General features: G+C 48.2%; 2 protein-coding genes and 1 non-coding gene across 5 annotated transcripts in view; all 3 read right to left on the bottom strand.

Annotated features, from left to right (window-relative positions):
• Positions 1–6,856: 6,856 nt before the first annotated feature.
• Positions 6,857–6,963, bottom strand: LOC126019815 (U6 spliceosomal RNA). The gene has a single exon (XR_007499436.1). It is a non-coding gene; the product is annotated as a U6 spliceosomal RNA (small nuclear RNA).
• Positions 6,964–9,484: 2,521 nt separating this feature from the next.
• The window catches only part of DBNDD2 (dysbindin domain containing 2), a 41,432-nt gene continuing 32,720 nt past the window's right edge, over positions 9,485–18,196 (bottom strand). The window contains exons 1-4 of one of the 3 annotated variants that reach the window (XM_049779395.1): positions 14,395–14,525; positions 13,652–13,798; positions 13,342–13,479; positions 9,485–10,380 (exon numbers count right to left, since the gene is read on the bottom strand). In XM_049779395.1, the coding sequence (XP_049635352.1) occupies positions 10,184–10,380; positions 13,342–13,479; positions 13,652–13,798; positions 14,395–14,452 (540 nt within the window). In that variant the 5' untranslated portion in view covers positions 14,453–14,525 and the 3' untranslated portion in view covers positions 9,485–10,183. Of the gene's footprint in view, positions 10,381–13,341; positions 13,480–13,651; positions 14,286–14,394; positions 14,526–18,196 lie in introns of those variants that run through there. The other 2 variants (XM_049779396.1, XM_049779394.1) reach the window with 2 other exon arrangements.
• The window catches only part of SYS1 (SYS1 golgi trafficking protein), a 37,347-nt gene continuing 32,818 nt past the window's right edge, over positions 13,668–18,196 (bottom strand). The window contains exon 3 of the mRNA XM_049779409.1: positions 13,668–13,798. Coding sequence (XP_049635366.1) covers positions 13,792–13,798 — 7 coding nt within the window. The 3' untranslated portion in view covers positions 13,668–13,791. The remainder of the gene's footprint in view (positions 13,799–18,196) is intronic.

The raw sequence follows: 18,196 nt of genomic DNA, 5'->3' as shown, positions 1-18,196 counted from the left end.
TGAGTAGGGACTTCCGGTGCCATCCCAAGTCTGGGTAAAGTTACCAGGGCAACTGGCCTGGCCTTAGGGCGGGTGAGAGAGAACCTACCTGATGGAGTGTGGGGTATTTTGTGGGACTGGGACCAGATAGAGGACGTCGTCTCCCCTTGAAGTATTCTCACCCGGGAGAAAATGCTTAAATACTGAGCTTCTTTATCACCATTGTGTCTGGTCGTTGAGGAAGCAGACTAAAATGGTTAACTGCTCTTGCGAGGTCCCATGGCTAAGCTCTTGTTTCCACCAGATCAGAGGCCTCTGTCTTCTTATGCTGGGTCCCAAGCCTTGCTCTTTCTGCTGCAGATCTTTGCTCAAATTCACCCCACACTCACCTTTGTTCCTTATCTCTTATTATGAACATATTCAAACATACAAAAAAAAAGTGCAAAAAATGAGCACCTGTTAGAGCAAACATGTTTCTCCATCACCAAGATGCCACCATTAACATTTTGACTACAGTTGTTTTTCATATATCTGTGTACAACCCCCTGGACTTGGACTGGAAAGGTAACTGAAAGGACTGAGCACATGCATGGGAGGACTTGGTACTATTTCTGAACACCAGAAAGGACCCCAATCATAGACCCCAGGGGATCAGTCCTTTATAAAGCCCATTGTGTCCCTACTCTCTTCCTCATAAAGAATGAAGGATATTGGGGCCGGGCGGTGGCGCTAAAGGTAAGGTACCTGCCTTGCCTTCGCTAGCCTTGGACGGACCGCGGTTCGATCCCCCGGTGTCCCATATGGTCCCCCAAGCCAGGAGCAACTTCTGAGCGCATAGCCAGGAGTAACCCCTGAGCGTTACCGGGTGTGGCCCAAAAACCAAAAACCAAAAAAAAAAAAGAATGAAGGATATTTGTTTTAATACCTGGATTCATTTCAAAGTAAATTACAAATATGAGCTCATTTTCTCCCTAGAAATTACAGCATACATATAAGTTATTAGAATTTAGTATTTGCTTCCTTTTTTATTTTCTGGTGTAAAATTTACATTCAATAGTATTCATAAATATAAAGCGCACATTCAGTCATCTGAGAATGCATGATTTGTATAAAACCAACTATTGTCACTAAATAGAACATTTCTTTTTTTTTTTGTGTGTGGTTTTTGGGTCACACCCGGCAGTGCTCAGGGGTTATTCCTGGCTCCAGGCTCAGAAATTGCTCCTGGCAGGCACGGGAGGACCATATATGGGACGCCGGGATTCGAACCGATGACCTCCTGCATGAGAGGCAAACGCCTTACCTCCATGCTATCTCTCCGGCCCCTAAATAGAACATTTCTAAAAGCCTAGAAAGTTAACTACTGCTGCCTTCCCAGGCCTTCCATGACAATTTTCAGGAGCAAATATAGTTCTGATTTTTGGTACAAAATAATTTTATAGCTTCGTATTAAACAAACTAGCATATAGTTTGTATACTTTGGGGCTAAGTTTCTTTTCTGAGAAGAATGCTCTGAGAATACATGTTTTTGCATGTATTCTTTTTTTTTTTATTACTACCTACTGTTACCATATATAAATAGACTGTTATCCACGTGCCTGTTTTTAATTCTAGCTATATGGGGGTGTGTTGTATTGATTTTTGTGGTTTTCACTTGAACGTTTCTGGTGTCTAATGATGTTTTGAAACTTTTCATAAAAACTGAAAAAAAATCTATTCATGTGTTTATTGGCTTCAGATTTTCTTTCTAAAGATAATTTAAAATTTTGCACACTTTATTTTTACTGGGCTTAATACCTTTTTATTAGTGAGTTATATAGCTCAGATGCTATATTTCTGTTTGGGCTCTTCACCTGTCCAATGGGGATCATACTGAATAAGGATTTCTGTGCAGTTTCTTGGAAAGAATCATTTTGGGGGGGAGGGTAACGGGAGGCTTGGGCCACACCTGGCAATGCTCACGGGTTACTCCTGGCTCTGCACTCAGAAATTGCTCCTGGTGGGGCTGGAGAGATAGCACAGCGGTGTTTGCCTTGCAAGCAGCCTATCCAGGACCCAAGGTGGTTGGTTCGAATCCCGGCATCCCATATGGTCCCCTGTGCCTGCCAGGAGCTATTTTTTTGGGGGGGGGGTTGGGCCACACCCTGCAGTGCTCAGGGGTTACTCCTGGCTGTCTGCTCAGAAATAGCTCCTGGCAGGCACGGGGAACCATATGGAACACCGGGATTCGAACCAACCACCTTTGGTCCTGGATCGGCTGCTTGCAAGGCAAACGCCCCTGTGTTATCTCTCTGAGCCCTTCTTTTATTTTTTTTTATTTGAAAATTTTTTCTTTATTTAAACATCTTGATTACATATATGATTGTGATTAGGTTTCAGTCATTTAAAGAACACCCCTTCACCAGTGCAACATTTCCACTACCAATGTCTCAAATATCCCTCCATCCCACCCCACCCCCACCTGTACTCTAGACAGGCTTTCCAGTTCTCTCATTCATTCACATGATTATGGTAGTTCTCTGTGTAGTTATTTCTATAACTGCACTCACCACTCTTTGTGGTGAACTTCATGAAGTGAGCTGGAAGTTCCAGCCCTCCCAGGAGCTATTACTGAGCAGATAGCCAGGAGTAACCCCTGAGCACCACTGGGTGTGGCCCAAAAACCAAAAAAAAAAAAAAAAAAAAAGAAAGCAAGAAAGCAAGAAGCAGGCCTGGAGAGATAGCACAGCCCAGAAAGGATGTTTTAAAATTATGTCTATCTTATGATGTCTTCATTCTTCTTACACCCGTTTGTTGTTCCTGCCTCACTAGACATGGAATAGAAAAACCATAAGTTGTCAGAGAGATATGGTTCAGACTCCAAAGCTTTAATTCTTATGCACCTGAACAGCTCTACTGTCACATGTTCGCCTCTGTAAATGGATAAACCAACTTCCAGTATTGAAAGGATTTATGTACATGTAGGATCTGGAATGCAGTAAGTGCTTCATAACATTACTTTTACTCAATTTTTTTCGGATGATTATCTCCATTTAACAGGTACAAAACTGTGGTATAAAATCTGTCTTACATCATAAATGATGGAGTCAGGAGTAGAGTTTATACAATTGACTAAACTTTCTTTTAAGAGGTGACTATCAATGTAAAATTATTTTATGTTTGCAACGGGCAGGCTTGAGTGGGAAACTGGGGACAGTTGGTGGGAAAATCACACTGGTCGTGAGATTGGTATTATAAAATTGGATGCCTGAAACAGCTATTACAATCTTGTAAACCACGATGTTTACACAATGTTAGAAAAAAATTTAATTACATCTAAAACATAAATTGGTTGTCAGGACCAGATATATAGTACCACAAATAGGGTATCTGCCTTCCATGCAGCCTATCCAAAGTTCAATTCCTGACACCACAAATGGCCCCAAGTCTCACTAGAGTGATCCCTGAACACAGAGCCAGAAGGCCTGAGCACCACCACATATCATACCCAAAAAGATAATAAAAGGTAGATGCCATAGAAGGCAGGAATGATAGCATAGTGGTAAGGTGTTTGCATTGTATGTGGCTAATCCAGAACAGACCTAGGTTCAATCCCCAGCATCCTGTATGGTCCCCAAGCCTGCCAGCAGTAACCCCTAAGCACTGCCGGGTATGGGCTCTTCAAAAAAAAAGGTGGATGCCATAATTATTAATATGACTGGTTTTTGTTTATATTGAGGTTGCCACACCCAGTGGTGCTCAGGGGTTACTACTCGCTTTATGCTTAGAAAACACTCCTGGCAGGCTTAGGGATACTGGGTATCAAAGAAGGGTCAGCTGCATGCAAAGCAAATGCTCTATTCACTGTGCTATCACTCCAGTCTATTTGTGTTGTTTTGCTGGGGCCACCTCTGGCAGTCCTAAGGGCTTACTCCTAATTCTATACTCAGGGTTTATTCCTTACTCTGCATTTAGGGTTTACTCCTGGAAGGGCTCAGGGGACCAACGATCAAACATGGGTCTGCTGCATGCAACCTGCTGTACTGTATCTCTCGCCCCTGCTTTTTTTTTATTTCACTACTTTTGTTTCCTTAACACTAACCTTGGAAAATATCCTCTCCCTATTTATCAGGTCACCTGCAATGAAAACATCTCTTCTCCTCTGTCAGGTTCTACAAACCTCCTTACACTCATATTTCTTCTTGTTTGTTTTTTTTTTCCTTGGGCAGGTTACACCCAGCAGCGCTCAGGGGTTACTCCTGGCTTAGAAATCACTCCTGGGGCTGGAGAGATAGCACAGCGGTGTTTGCCTTGCAAGCAGCCAATCCAGGACCTAACATGGTTGGTTCGAATCCCGGTGTCCCATATGGTCCCCTGTGCCTGCCAGGAGCTATTTCTGAGCAGATAGCTAGGAGTAACCCCTAAGCATCATCGGGTGTGGCCCAAAAACCAAAAAGAAAAAAAAATAATAATAATAGAAGAAGAAAAAGGAGGAGAAGAAGGAAGAAGGAGGAGGAGGAGGAGGAGGAGCCAGGAAGGTGGCGCTAGAGGTAAGGTGTCTGCCTTGCAAGCACCAGCCAAGGAAAGATCTTGACTGAGGTTCGATCCCCCAGCATCCCATATGGTCCCCCCAAGCCAGGGGCGATTTCTGAGCACTTAGCCAGGAGTAGCCCCTGAGCATCAAACAGGTGTGGCCTAAAAAACAAACAAAAAAAAGGAAATCGCTCCTGGCAGGCTCGGGGGTGGGGGTGTGGGGGGGTACCATATGGGATGCCGGGATTTGAATCACCATCCTCCTGCTTGTAAGGCAAACACACTACCTCCGGGGCCGGCGAGGTGGCGCTAGAGGTAAGGTGTCTGCCTTGCAAGTGCTAGCCAAGGAAGGACCGAGGTCCGATCCCCCGGTGTCCCATATGGTTCCCCCCGGTGTCCCATATGGTTCCCCCAAGCCAGGGGCAATTTCTGAGGCCTTAGCCAGGAGTAACCCCTGAGCATCAAATGGGTGTGGCCCCAAAAAAAAACAAAACAACCACACACTACCTCCATGCTATCTCTCCAGCCCATACACTCATATTTCTTCTGCATTCCATTTTCCATTTTATGAGGCCATTCTTCTCCTCAAAGAGCTCTAGTTCACCTAAGCATTTTTATGCCCCTGGGAGGAAGAAAGTGGATAGCAGGCACCGAATGACAAAACCCAACTTCAGTTCCCAAGCTGTCACTCTCACAATCTTCCCACCTATTTTCTCCACAGCTAGACTTCTATAGGATAAGTTTTTCTTCTTCCTTCCCATCTTGTAGGACTCTCTAAAATAGGCTTGTGAAGAATATATCTGGAAGTCCACCCCATGACAAATCTGCAACAGAAAGATGCCACACTGTGGTTTGGAAGCTGAAAGCTGGGCTCCTTGCCTCAGAGTTGGCTCCAAACCATTCTCCCATCTCTAAGGGTATTTTGTGGCTTGGGAAAAAACCAATAACAGTCAGCTGGAGATGCTGGCCTTAAAGGCCAGCCAAGTCCCTATGGCTTGAGAAAAGAAGCCATTGTCCAATCAGGAAGTGGTCCTGGAGTCTCAGCTACTCTTAGATAGCTGAGCTTATGGCAACTAACATGAAGGCTTCCCAAGACTCAGAAGGAGTTCTACCTTCCTCTCCTCAGGTACATATTCTGTCCCTCACTGCACAAATATTAGCCTCAAATGCACATGATAGCATCCAGGCTGGTCTAGCTCCCTATAAATCATTCACTTTGGAGGGAAGAGGAAAGGTCCCAGGAGCTGAGAAGCTCTGTGCAGTAGTCCATCAGAACCATGTGTTGCAGGCCAGGAAAAGGAAGGGAAGGGCGAAGGAGATGATAGAAAAGCTAGAGCCTGTCTAGCATGCAGAGGCTAGGAGTTTGTTCCCTGTCACCACATGTTCCCACACAAATACTGCACCCCCAGCACTGCTGGACACAAGTTTCTAGACAAAAAGAACACAAAACTCCCACAAGTTTTTCACTAGTGGAAGAACTTGAAAACTGTCATTTACAGTGGTCTCCTGCAGGGTTGAAGGCAGGATGGGATGACAGGAAGACTGGAGCCCTGCCACTCAGCCACCCTGGTACAAAGAGCTTTGGGGGTTGAAAACATTGGAAATTTTCCCCTTATATGAGAAATGAATTTTATATTTCTTAAAATCAGGTTCAATAACTTCCCCCCTTCATCTAACCCTTCCTCCCTGGGTAAGTTCATTTCCATCCATAATTTCACTTCCCGCCTACACACTGAGAAGTCATATATTTATTTTTCCAGCCACAGTCTCTTGTTTAAATCCCACTCTCAGATCTATGTGCCTAACCACTAGGCCCTCGTAGATATTCCCAAAGCACCTCGAACTCAACATGCCCCAAAGCAAATCTATGACCTTTTTGAACTGGTTCTCTACTAAAGTCTAACAGATGGAAAAACTCTGGGTCTGTGCCGGAGAGACAGCATGGAGGTAAGGCATTTGCTTTTCATGCAGAAGGTCATTGGTTCGAATCCCGGTATCCCATATGGTCCCCTGAGCCTGCCAGGAGCGATTTCTGAGCCTAGAGCTAGGAGTAACCCGAGCGCTGCCGGGTGTGACCCAAAATCCAAAAAAAAAAAAAAAAAAAAGAAAAAGAAAAATTCTGGGTCATCACCATTCACGAAGTCAAGACTAGGTGACATCCTAGTCTTTGTTTATTTTTTTGGTTTTTCTTTTGTTTTGTTTTGTTTTGGGGGGTCACACCCGGTAGCGCTCAGGGGTTACTCCTGGCTCTATGCTCAGAAGTCGCTCCTTGCAGGCTCAGGGGACCATATGAGATGCCGGGATTCTAACCACAGTCCTTATGCATGCAAGGCAAACCCCTTACCTCCATGCTATCTTTTTTTTTTTTAATATGGAACGCTTCACGAATTTGCGTGTCATCCTTGCGCAAGGGCCGTGCTAATCTTCTCTGTATCATTCCAATTTTAGTATATGTGCTGCCATAGTGAACACTACTTTCCTACATCTTCTAATCCTTACCATTACCTCCTTACCCTAGCTCATTAACGCTTTGTGTCTCTGTGGCTTAATCATCTCCTGGCTTCCAGGCCTCCACCTGGCCCCTTCAAGTCCGGAGTCTACAAAGAATCCTCCAGTCATCTTTCCTGCTTTACTCCTACTTATCCTTCAGATCTCAGCTCAAATTTACCTCTTCCTCAAGGGAATCACCTGCACATCTATGATGAAGCAATTAACTCCTTCCTACCACTAGTCATAATTGCAATTTTACATGTTTACCCCTCCCAAGGCTTTAGAGTAGGTGGATTTTCTTGCCACACCCCCACAGCTATGCTTGGTGTGTTATGTGTGGTGCATATCACAATATTTCTTGTTTTATAGAAAGTACAAGGTGTAAGGCACTTACCTTACCCATGACAGAACCTGGTTCGATCGCTGGCACTGAATATGTTTCCACCCAAGCACCAGTAGGAGTAAACTCTGAGTATCATTATGTGTAAGCCCAACTCCCTTGCCGGTTTATTTATTGAATAAATGTAATTTGGTTGTTTATAGCTGACGTTGACCAGTTCAGCCCATCATTACCACTCTTCTCCGAGGAACCATTTTCTTGAGTGGGTTTTTCTGTTTGTACTTTTGTTTGGTCTTGAAGCTGGCTTCTGCCAGCATATTCTCTGAAATGCAGCCAGAATGATCTTTTTCAACAAGCAAATGTGGAGGTGATGTAATCACTTGTAACCCTTCCTTATGGCCAGCCAATAAAGCCCAAATTAGTTAACATGGCCTCTTAGTTAACAATACTCTTGTTCTTGTATTATTCCTCAGTAGCATAACCCTGATTTTATCCATACACTATATACCCCACACAAGAACAATCTCAGTCTTCACAGTGACCAGGGAACTTCTCAGACATTTAAAAGATAGTCAGGGGGCTGGAGCGATAGCACAACGGTAAGTTGTTTGCCTTAGATACAGAAGGACGGTGGTTTGAATCCCGGCATCCCATATGGTTCCCGGAGCCTGCCAGGAGCGATTTCTGAGCATAGAGTCAGGAGTAACCCCTGAGCACTGCCGAGTGTGACCCCAAAACCAAAAAATAAATAAAATAAAGATAGAAAATCAGAGGCAGAATTCAGTGACTTGAAAGAACAAGGGCCATAGTGAGAAGACAGTAAGTAAAGCATTTGCCTTGCTTTCAGCTGACCCAGGGTCAATCCCTGGCATCCCATATGGTCCCCAGAGCCTGCCAGGAGTGATTCTGGCTCAGGAGTATAGAGCTAGAAGTAACTCCTGAGCAATCCTAGATGTGGCCCAAAAACCAACCCCCCCCCCCCAAAAAAAAAACTATTGTCTTTCTAAAGACTAAAATTGTTGTGTTCCTTTGTTGGTAAAAACATAACAAAGACATTTCATCTGTAAAGGAAACATTTCTTGTTTCAAGTTCTGGTTAAGGAAATCAAACTAAATGCTACTTGGAGCATTAAAAATAAAACTCCTTAAAGTGAGAGTAAGCAGCTGGCTGATCTTTTCTGGCCTGTCCCCAATCCTATTCCTTTTTTGTGCTAGTTCCTAGGCCACGATGACCTGGGCAGCAAAGACATTCTTCAGACTTGACTCACCAGAGAATTTAGGCCATGTGCCTTGGATGGTTGAGCTAAAAGGACCCCAAAGAGCCCAAGTCATCCCATACTATGGAGAAGTCATGTTGCCCTGTAATTTGAAATTCTTAAATATGAGGAAATAAGTTATACTAGTCTTTCCCAAAAAAGGATGACACTGGTCTCCAGAGTGGAAAAATCCAGAGGGGTATGGTGTGAGAGAGTTAATACAGGAGTTTAAAACACCTACCTTTGACTTGGTCCTCCCTAGTCCAGTTTCTGTTTTGTTCATTTCTGCTCTACATTTTATTATTTCCTTTCTTCTGCTTGCTTTGGGTTCTTCCTGTTGGCTTTTTGTCTAGCTGCTTAAGCTGAGTAGTTGGGCTATTTTTGTGGGGTCTTGTCCTTACTTTAATCCCCAGCACTGCATTTGGTCCTGAGTATTGCCAGGAATGATACTGCCTTGAGCAAAACCAGGAAGAAGTCTCTGAGCACAGCCAGTGAGGCCCAAAGACCAGAGGAAAAAAAAGAAAAACTAGAAAATCCAGGGGATGATAGCAATTTGGGTGAATTTTCTCTTTATTTGCTTAAATATATAATTTTTCTGGAGGTAGGGGTTGACCACAACAACAGTGCTCAAAGAGGATCATACTAGGTGGCTCACCTGCAGACTGCAACCAAATTCAGACTTCAAGCATGTCGGGACTTGACATGTCACAGTCCAATATTACCTGTCACTTCAACTAAGCTGGATGGTTTTCAGTTCCTCTGTGCTATGTTCTCTTTATTACAAGTCTTTCCAAGTTGCTTTTTCTGCTCAGATTACAGCCCCACCTGGCTAACTCCTACTCAGCCTTCAGTTCTTAGCTTCAAAACCAGATCCACAGAGACTGTACAAGCAAGGAAAAGTATGGCTATTTTCTGAAACTGGAGTAGTTCTTTATTATGCTATTTATTACACAGTGTGCTGTGGTATTTACCCAAATGCCCTGCCCCCACCCTGACACATTTAAACTCCACAAAGACAGGGCTACTGGCCACCATGTTCAAATGTATATTCCAAAGGTCCAGCACAAATGGGGTGAGTGAGTGAGAGGGGGATGGTGTTGCTTAGAACACCAAAGAAACACAGTAGATGCAACAAATATGGTGGTACTGTGAAAAATAGAGTGGAGTGGTGGGTGTACTGTTGTTTATTACTGATACCATGTCCTGTTCAAAAAGGATGAAGGAAGCAGGATGGCTAGAATACCTCTCCCTGGAATGCCACAGAGCTCGTGTCCATGGAGACACCCTGGTTTAGGAGGCTCTGAGATGGCAGGGAGTCTAGGGGAGTAGGGGTGCTAAGAAAAGCAGTGGCATCCTGTTCCACCTCATCTTCCATCTCCACTTGCAACTCTACTCTGGGAATTAAACCCAAAATGGCAGGAGGGTTGCAGCAGGACCAGGTTAGCAGGAAAGGAGTAGGTTAATTCCTAGAGAAATCTGCAAGCCCACTTTCCTCCAGGGGACCCACTGCAAAGGAACAAGACTGATCTTCTCCACTGTGCTCCGCTGGGCCTACGGTCTCAAGCGGAGAAGAACCAGCTCAGTCCATCTGTGGGTGGGGGCCACTGCTAGCTGCAGGTTCCAGGCTCTGCCCCTCCATCATTCCCATCCTCTTCGTCAGACTGTGCCAAGGGTGTGTCTGCACCATCGTCGCTGGGGTTTGGGCTGTGCAAGTTGGTGGAGGAGTCAGAGGATGAAGAGGAGGTGCGGGACATGGTCCTGTCTGGTGTGGGCAAGCTGAGCTCTTCTGCAAGATCATTCACACCTGTCCAGAGAGAAGAGCTTGTTAGGGTCACAAGCATGCTCTGGAAGAGTCTTAGAGAGGAACAAACCAGGAAAGATTCCCATATAGGAGCAAGTGAGAGTCCAGAGTCTCTTGGCCAGTCCAGCAAAAAAACAAAACAGGGTTTTCCAACTACCAGCTCTTTTCACTTGATCACACCATATCTAGCTTTGCAATCAAGTCAACCTATCCAAGAGCATAAGTCCTACTTTTGGGGGGAAGAAGAGGAACACGCCTAAAAATGCTCAGGGCTTACTCTTGGCTCTGCACTTAAGAATCACCCCTGGGGCCGGAGAGATAGCATGGAGGTAGTGTGCATTTGCCTTGCAAGCAAAAGGACGGTGGTTCGAATCCCAGCATCCTATATGGTCCCCGAGCCTGCCAGGAGTGATTTCTGAGCATAGAGCCGAGTAACCCCTGAGCGCTGCCCAAAAACAAAACAAAACAAAACAAACAAAAAAAGAATAACTCCTGGCAGGGACTGGAAGACCATGTGGGTGCTGGAAATCAAACCCAAATCAAATGTATGCAAAGCAAGCATCTTACCAGCTGCACTGTCTTCCATCCCACTCAAATCTTACTCATGCCACCTAATTGCTCCCAGGAGCTTTAAGCAAGTCACTTTCCCTCTCAGGGACCCCACTGCTTCTCTATAAGAAAGGAGACCCACAGGAGATGGCTTAGAAGGCTGGAGTACATGTTGAAGTATGTGAGACCTGGATATTGATTGAGCTAGAGGTATCCTCTGAGCACTTACTGGTACGGCCCCAAAATGAAAAAACAAATGCTAATTTTTCACTATTATAAGCAGCTTTACTCATCTACAGACTATAAACATTTCTTGGATACAGGAAGGGAATCCCAAGCCATGCTTAGGAGGCTCACAGGGCCCCACCAGCAATTCTCAAACAACTGGGCCAGTTCACAGTTCAATGCAAAGGAATGAAGCAAACGAGGAAGCTTCTCAGGCCTTGTGGATTTGGGGATTATAGGATCACCTCTGGAGGTGCTGGGGGTCCTCCAAGGTTGTTTCTGGCAATGCATGGGGGACCAAGAGGTGCTGAATTTAATTCAAGTCAATCTGGGCCAGGCGCATTCCTAATATGTCCTATTAACATTTTGGGGAAAGACTTGATTAGGTTTTCAAACAGTGCTAATGCACTGGACATAAATTAAGACTTAATCGTGTTCTTTTAGGACTGGGAATGGAACTCCATTTTACAAGAAGGAAATCAGACTCAGAGAAGCTGTCAGAGTCAGAGAGTAGAAAAGCTGAGTTTTTAGCCAAAAGTTTTCCAAACCAGCTCATTCCAAAACCTCTGTGATGACTTCCAGCTTTGAAGTCTCTTACTTAAAACAGCTACAATTGGAACCTGGAGCAAGAGCATAGCAGGTATGGTGTTTGCCGTGCATTTGCTGTGCATATAACTGACCCAGGTTTGATCTCTAGCAACCCATATAGTCCCCTGAGCCTGCCAGGAGTGATTCCTCAGTGCAGAGCCAAGAGTTACCCCAGAGCACTGCTGAGTGTGTCACCAAAACCGAAAACTGCTACAGTTTAGGGTCGACAGCGGGTAGAACATTTGGCTATACACAGCCAACCTGAGTTCAAACCTCAGCATCCCATACAGTTCACTGAGTACTCCAGGAGTAACTCTTTGTTTTGCTCAAAGTAAAACCCCCAAATTGCTAGTGTTGTATATGTAAATATTTTTGGGATTATTATGTTACTGAGCCCACCCTGATCCGTGATTGTGCCCTACCCTAGTGTGTGACCTGGCATTCTACTCCCACCCTAGGGTGGTACCTGATTCTGCTTCCACCATTGGGTGGTACCTGATTCTGGGGGATAAAAACATAAAAACAAGGGTCTGTGGAAGGCGGAGGGGGGGGGCTTTTTGCTGGAACTGAGGCTGAGTCTTTGGACTTCAGGACTTCAGTCTTGTCCACCGAATAAAGCTAATATTTCCACAAGCCTGACTGTCTGCGAGCTGTTTACCTGCTGTTTCACCTCAGAACCATCAGCTGGACAGGGTGGCAGACGAATGCTCCGAGATGGAGGGGAAAGACCTCATCCTCCATCCCTCCATCAGTCAACCTCTTCAGGGGCTGACTTAAAACAGCTAGTTTATGGGCAAGCACTTTATAAGCATCTATAGATTTTTATTCTTAAAATCTTTCAGAGTTTCTCTGTCTCTTTCTCTCTCCCCCTTAGCATCTATAGATTTTTACAAAACCCTTCTGACTTTCTCATTCTAATTTCTCTCTCAGCATCCAGAGATTTTTAGCCTCAAAACTCATTTGAATCTCAGTCTCTCTCTGTCTGAATCTCTCTGCCCCCCCTCCCATACTTCTGCCTTGATGCTTAGAGGCTTTACCCAGAAACTATGGGAACACCTGGTGCTAAAGACTGAACCTGCGGGGCCAGAGAGATAGCATGGAGTAAGGCGTTTGCCTTTCATGCAGAAGGATGGTGGTTCGAAACCCGGCATCCCATATGGTCCCCCGAATCTGCCAGGAGTGATCTCTAAGTATAGAGCCACGAGTGACCCCTGAGTGCTGCCGGGTGTGATCCAAAAACAAAAACAAAAAAAAGACTGAACCTGCATTTCCCACAGGCAAAGCATGTGCTCAGGCCCAATCCTAGGGGGAAAAAAACCCAACCTATATTTGCATGTGATTTTAATTATAGTAATTTCACCATGTAAAAGGAAAGCAAGGATTGTAAGTTAAGTGTGCTACAACTTAGGGCTAGAACTATGTAGCCCAGTTCCCCCACTGATTCAACTTCCCAAAAATCCACAGAGAGCTATTCACTGGTTGAAACGCCCATTTCCAGCCCTCTGAATACGCACTTCCCTTGCCCCAGACTTGCAGCCTCTCTCAGACTCTGACTTCCGGCTCTGGCTAGTAGGTGCCCCAGTCCCAAGGAGAGGGACATACCAGATGTCTGTGGGGTCGGTGGAGGATCTTCGCAAGGCAAGAACACATCTGCTCCATCCTGATCCCCGAGGTCAATGAATTCCACTTGCTCCAAAGTGTCCACATTCACTTCCATGGATGAGATACTACCGATAGGGGCTGCAGATTTGAGAAAAGCCAAGTCAGGAGGGCCAGAAGACAGGAGAAGAGAGGCCCCCAAGATTCAAGACCTATGAGATTTCTCCCCTACCCCTGGTCCATGAACACAAAAGAATCCCTCCTTATCCCCTGCACCCCTCCCCACCTCCACCCCTCAGGACTCAGAACTTACGTCTGTGTGACTCGAGATGCAGGTGGGACAGAGGAAAGACAAATTCTGCATCTGGCTGTAAAATATCCTCAAAGAATTTCTGCCGTTCCCGAAGGCGAAGCTGCTGGCGCTCCAGGGCTGCCCGAGGATTTGGATCCATGTCAGCTCCTGGAGAGGGAAGAACAGGGTAGCTCTCAAGTAGGGAGGGGACACAGGGAGAGAGAACCTTCACTGCACTCAGCATCTCAATTGTGGGTCCTCTGGATCAACCAGGACCTCTGGGCGTATGCCTTGCCTGGAACCAAGTCCATGACCACCCAGTCCCAGAGTCCGGGGTGGGGGTGGGGGGAGGCTGGCTTCAGCACCACAAAGGGGACACAAGTTCCAGGCACAGGGAAAAAGGATCCTCTGTGCTGTGGGAGCCCAGCCAACATCAAGGCTCAGTATTATGCTCTGCCTGCGGCAGGGCTTGGAGTGACTGGTCCAGCCCTGGGGGGCGGGGGGAGGACAGTAACATATTTTCCATTTATTGGGTGTGAATCCCAGCCCCACCAGGAAAGAGAGAGCACAGTGATCAGGAGTGAAAAGTCTTTTTCTTCTTCCTGTCTACCCTTCAAACCCCAAACTTCCTCCCCCCCCAAAATGCCCCCATCCCATCCCTGCTACGACCTCCAACATCCGGAGATCCCGGGGCTAACCCTAAGAAAGTCTTCCTTCAGCCTCAGTCTCCCCATCTGAGAGCCTGGATGGCTTCAGCGTCCTACCTGGCGCGGTCCAGGCCCGCTGGCGGGGCTGCTCGGTCAAACCGAGACGCTGACACATGGGCTATTTAGAGGCCCGCTCGCTCCCTTCTCTCAACTCCCACCGCTCCGGGCGATCGTGCGGTCTCCTCCACAGTCTCCTCTCCCGGTCTGTCTCCCCACTAATCAGAGAGCCGGCCCTGGGAGGGCGGGACCTGAGTCCGAGTCAGACCCGGCCTCCTGACCTAGCCGGGTGGCCAGAGCTTTCCAGAACGCCGGCGCTCCTGCCAGCCCAACCCCTCGGCGGCACGCAGCGACTTGACTGCCCAGCGCCCAGTTTCCTTCCTCCCGCCGCGCTCAGGAGCCCATCCCCGTGCCAGGCAGGGGGAGTCTCCGACCTGGGCACCGTCTCCATCTCCATCTCCATCCTCCGCCCGCTGCCTCTCACCGGCCTCTCCCAGACCTTGGTCAGCTCCACCAGCGCGGAGACCCCAACCCGCCCGGGCTCAGGGGCCCAGGAAGTGTAGGGGGAGCCTGGCTGGCGGTGGAGGAGGGAAGCGCTGACGCCGTTGCTTCGGGCCGCCCAGGTCACAACTCTAAAAATACGCCGGGCCCCTGGGGCCGAATGCTCCGGCAGCGGGCGGAGGGTGGGGGGAAGAGCAGGGACGCGGGGAGCTGCGGGCCCCGCGCTCTGGGTTGCCCCCTGTCTTCTCTCCCTTCCTTCCGAACCTCGTCCCAAAAGATGGACTTGCGGGGTTTGGGGGAGAAGGAGCCTGGCACTGAATGCTGGAGAGAGGGAGTTGTTTATACCCCCCATAGGTGCTGGGGCGAGGGGTGAGGAGATTGTGCGAATTAGAGACATCCTCTAGGTCTGTGCCCACACCGCCCTGAAGTCAGTTGGGAGCTCAAGAATTCCCTAAAAATGGACACGGCGCGCGGTGCGGGAGGGAAGGCAGGCGGAGGCGGAGCGCGCGCGCGCGCACACACACGCACACGCACACCCTTGCGCCCCGCGGGGGCCCCAACTCCCCAGTCCAGCCCAGCCCAGCCCGCCCGCCCGCAGCACCTGCGCCCCGGCCCGCCGAGCCCTACCTGCAGCGCGCGGCCCGGGCGGCTGAGTCAGTCGCGTCCGCGCGGCGGGGAGCGGCTTGGCGCGGCTGGGCGGGGGCGTGGGAGCGGGCGCGCCGGCCGGGTGGGGCTGCGCCGCCGGCTCCCCCGGGAACCCACGGAGCCCTGGGAGCCGGGAACGAGGAAGAGGCGGGAGGCGGAAGTGGGGGAGGCGCGCCCGCGGGCACTAGCGCTGGCCTCCTGTCCAGCCGGGCTCTCGGGGCAGGGCCCCCTGGGGCACTCCCGCGGCTGCTACCGCGGAGGGCCAAAAAGTTGCCGAGTCCCGCAACCTTCGCCCGCGTGCCTGGGTCCACTTGCTGCGGGAGCCCGGCCGGCTTCTCTCTCGGGCACCCGGCTGGCGAGCCCGCACCCGCCCAGACTCCCGGGCAGCCGAGCCCGCAAGCACAGCTCTCCAAAAGGCTCCAAAAGAAGCAGGGAGAGAAGCTGAAGTCGGGCGGGTGGGTGGTGGGGGGGGGGGGGGAGGCTATCCATCATGACACTGTGCGGGCCCGGCCAGGTCAGGTGCACTGCAGCACCGACCCTCGGACCCTGGGACTCTCCAGCGGCCCCAGTTTCTGGCGCAGATTCAGGACGGAGCTACCGCCTAGTCTCTCCATGTCCTGGGCGGGACAGGGCCAGAGGGCTGGGCCCCCGGACGCCGGCAAGGAGCCAGCTGCGTGCGGGGGCTGAGAGGCGCGCTGCGCTGCACCTCGGGGCCAAGACACAGAGGGCCAAGTAGCCAAACGGTGGCCCCTATCGCTGGGGTCTGGGCAGTGTCGTGGGTGCTGACCTAGCAGCTCCTCCTGCCCGCCTTTGCTTCTCCTTTACTGCCATCTCTGTGCCTCTAACTCCAGAAGCCACGTAGGTTGCGGGAAGGTAGCTGTCTCAGAGCTCCTGTCCGACCTGGCGTCACTCCATCACTCCATCAACAAACACCTGTGAGCCCGCTGGGAACTCGGAGCCATACTGGGCACCCTCCTGAAGTCACGTGCAAACACACCTGTTTCCTGTGATTCTCTTTCCTAAATTTCTTCCCCATCACTCTCCCTCCGAAGCCTACTCAATGGTTTTCTCAGCGTGGCCCTCCAGCACCTTCATTCCCACCCCCACCCCACCCCACCCCCCCGCCACCAGCCAACACCATCTCAAATCCCAAGTGTGAGCGTGGCGCTCCCCAAATCCCACCATCGCCATAATAGACTACAGGCTCACAGATTTGGGCTGAGTCTGAAGAGATGTGCCCCACAAAGCCAAGAGGATTTTGTGTAAAGGATTGGAGAGTAAGTAGTCAGGACACGTTCAGAGATCAGAATTCTGCACACAGACCAAATATCTCGCCTACTGTTCTGGCATGGAAAAAAAAAACACCTTGTGCGGTACTCCGCAGGCTTCTCTCAAGAGGAGCATAAGTGGAAGGCAGCCAGCCATGCAGTGGTTAGATCCCAGTCAGATCCCCTGGGCCATAAACAACCTAGGCATCTTGCTCGCTGGAATGTAAACATCAACTTCTCTGATCCACGAATTCCTTGCTTATTAAACAGGAATAATGAACACCTATCTCTTCATCTCTTATGAGATAATTCATATATAATGCTGAGGGCAGCATGTGGGCGCCTTAGAGATGCTCAATAAACATTGCTGTTTTGCTTGAACAGGGTTCAAAGAGGAAAGTGCTTTCCGCCTTGAATTTCTGCAGCTGGTAGAAAGTACAGCCTAATGGTTAATAAGATTGCAATAGCTCCTTGGGCAAGTATCTGGTGCATATTAACTCTTTAAGTCCTAGGAATAATTCTGTGAAGGAAGTGCTGTTCGTGTTCCTATTTTACAGATAGAGAAATGGAAACACAGAGGTAAACTCTGGCCCACGGCTGCACAGCTAGTCAGTGATGCAGCTGGAATTCAAGTACAGGTGAGAGGCCACCAGAGCCTGCTTCTGACTATTACCTCCCTGCCTTTCCCCTTTTCCCCTATGGCATTTTTATTCTTCCAGGAAATGGTTCAGTCAATTTGATTCTTAGTCTTCATAGCATAGAGAAAAGAGGCCAAATCAGGAATAGACTGGTTCTCTCCTTTTCTTTGTTTTTGTTTATGTTTGGTGGCCACACAGCTGTGTGTTTAGGGCTTACTCCTGTGCTCAGGGATCACCTCCTGGCAGTTTTCAAGGGACCATATTGGGTGCTGGGAATCAAGCTGGGTTCAGCTATGTGCAAGGCAAATATCCTACCTGCTGTACTATCTCTCTGATCCCCCACTCCTTTTTCTTCCAAGTCCTAGGTACAGGATTTTCTGGCTTATTTCGAGCTATCTCTAAAATGCTAATGTATCAGGAAACTGAGCATCTCTTCTCTTTCCCTAATATTTGCAATATAAAGGTGTAGGGAAGGAAAAATCATCCTGACTAGATATAATTCAGTGAGATAAGTAAAATTTAGTATGAGACTAAAAAAGCAAAACAAAACAAAATCTAGACAGCAGGCCCTGCAGCCTAAGGGAGGAGGGAAATGGTTTGGCTTAGACTTCTGACTTTCTCCTAGGATGCAGAAAGCTAGGAGAAATATCATTACCACATGAATTAGAATTCTGGAAAACTGTTAGGTAATATAAAAGATGACAATTTTTTCAAACCCAACAGAATGCTTAGGTTGCAGAGCAACCAATTAACCTGAATTCCAAAACATAGCCCCACAAAGAAAAAATAAGATGTAGACAGGGCCACACT

Source organism: Suncus etruscus, chromosome 9, assembly GCF_024139225.1.
Source record: "Suncus etruscus isolate mSunEtr1 chromosome 9, mSunEtr1.pri.cur, whole genome shotgun sequence".
Classification (NCBI taxonomy): Eukaryota; Metazoa; Chordata; class Mammalia; order Eulipotyphla; family Soricidae; genus Suncus; species Suncus etruscus.
This window is presented reverse-complemented; position numbering and strand designations above follow the sequence as displayed.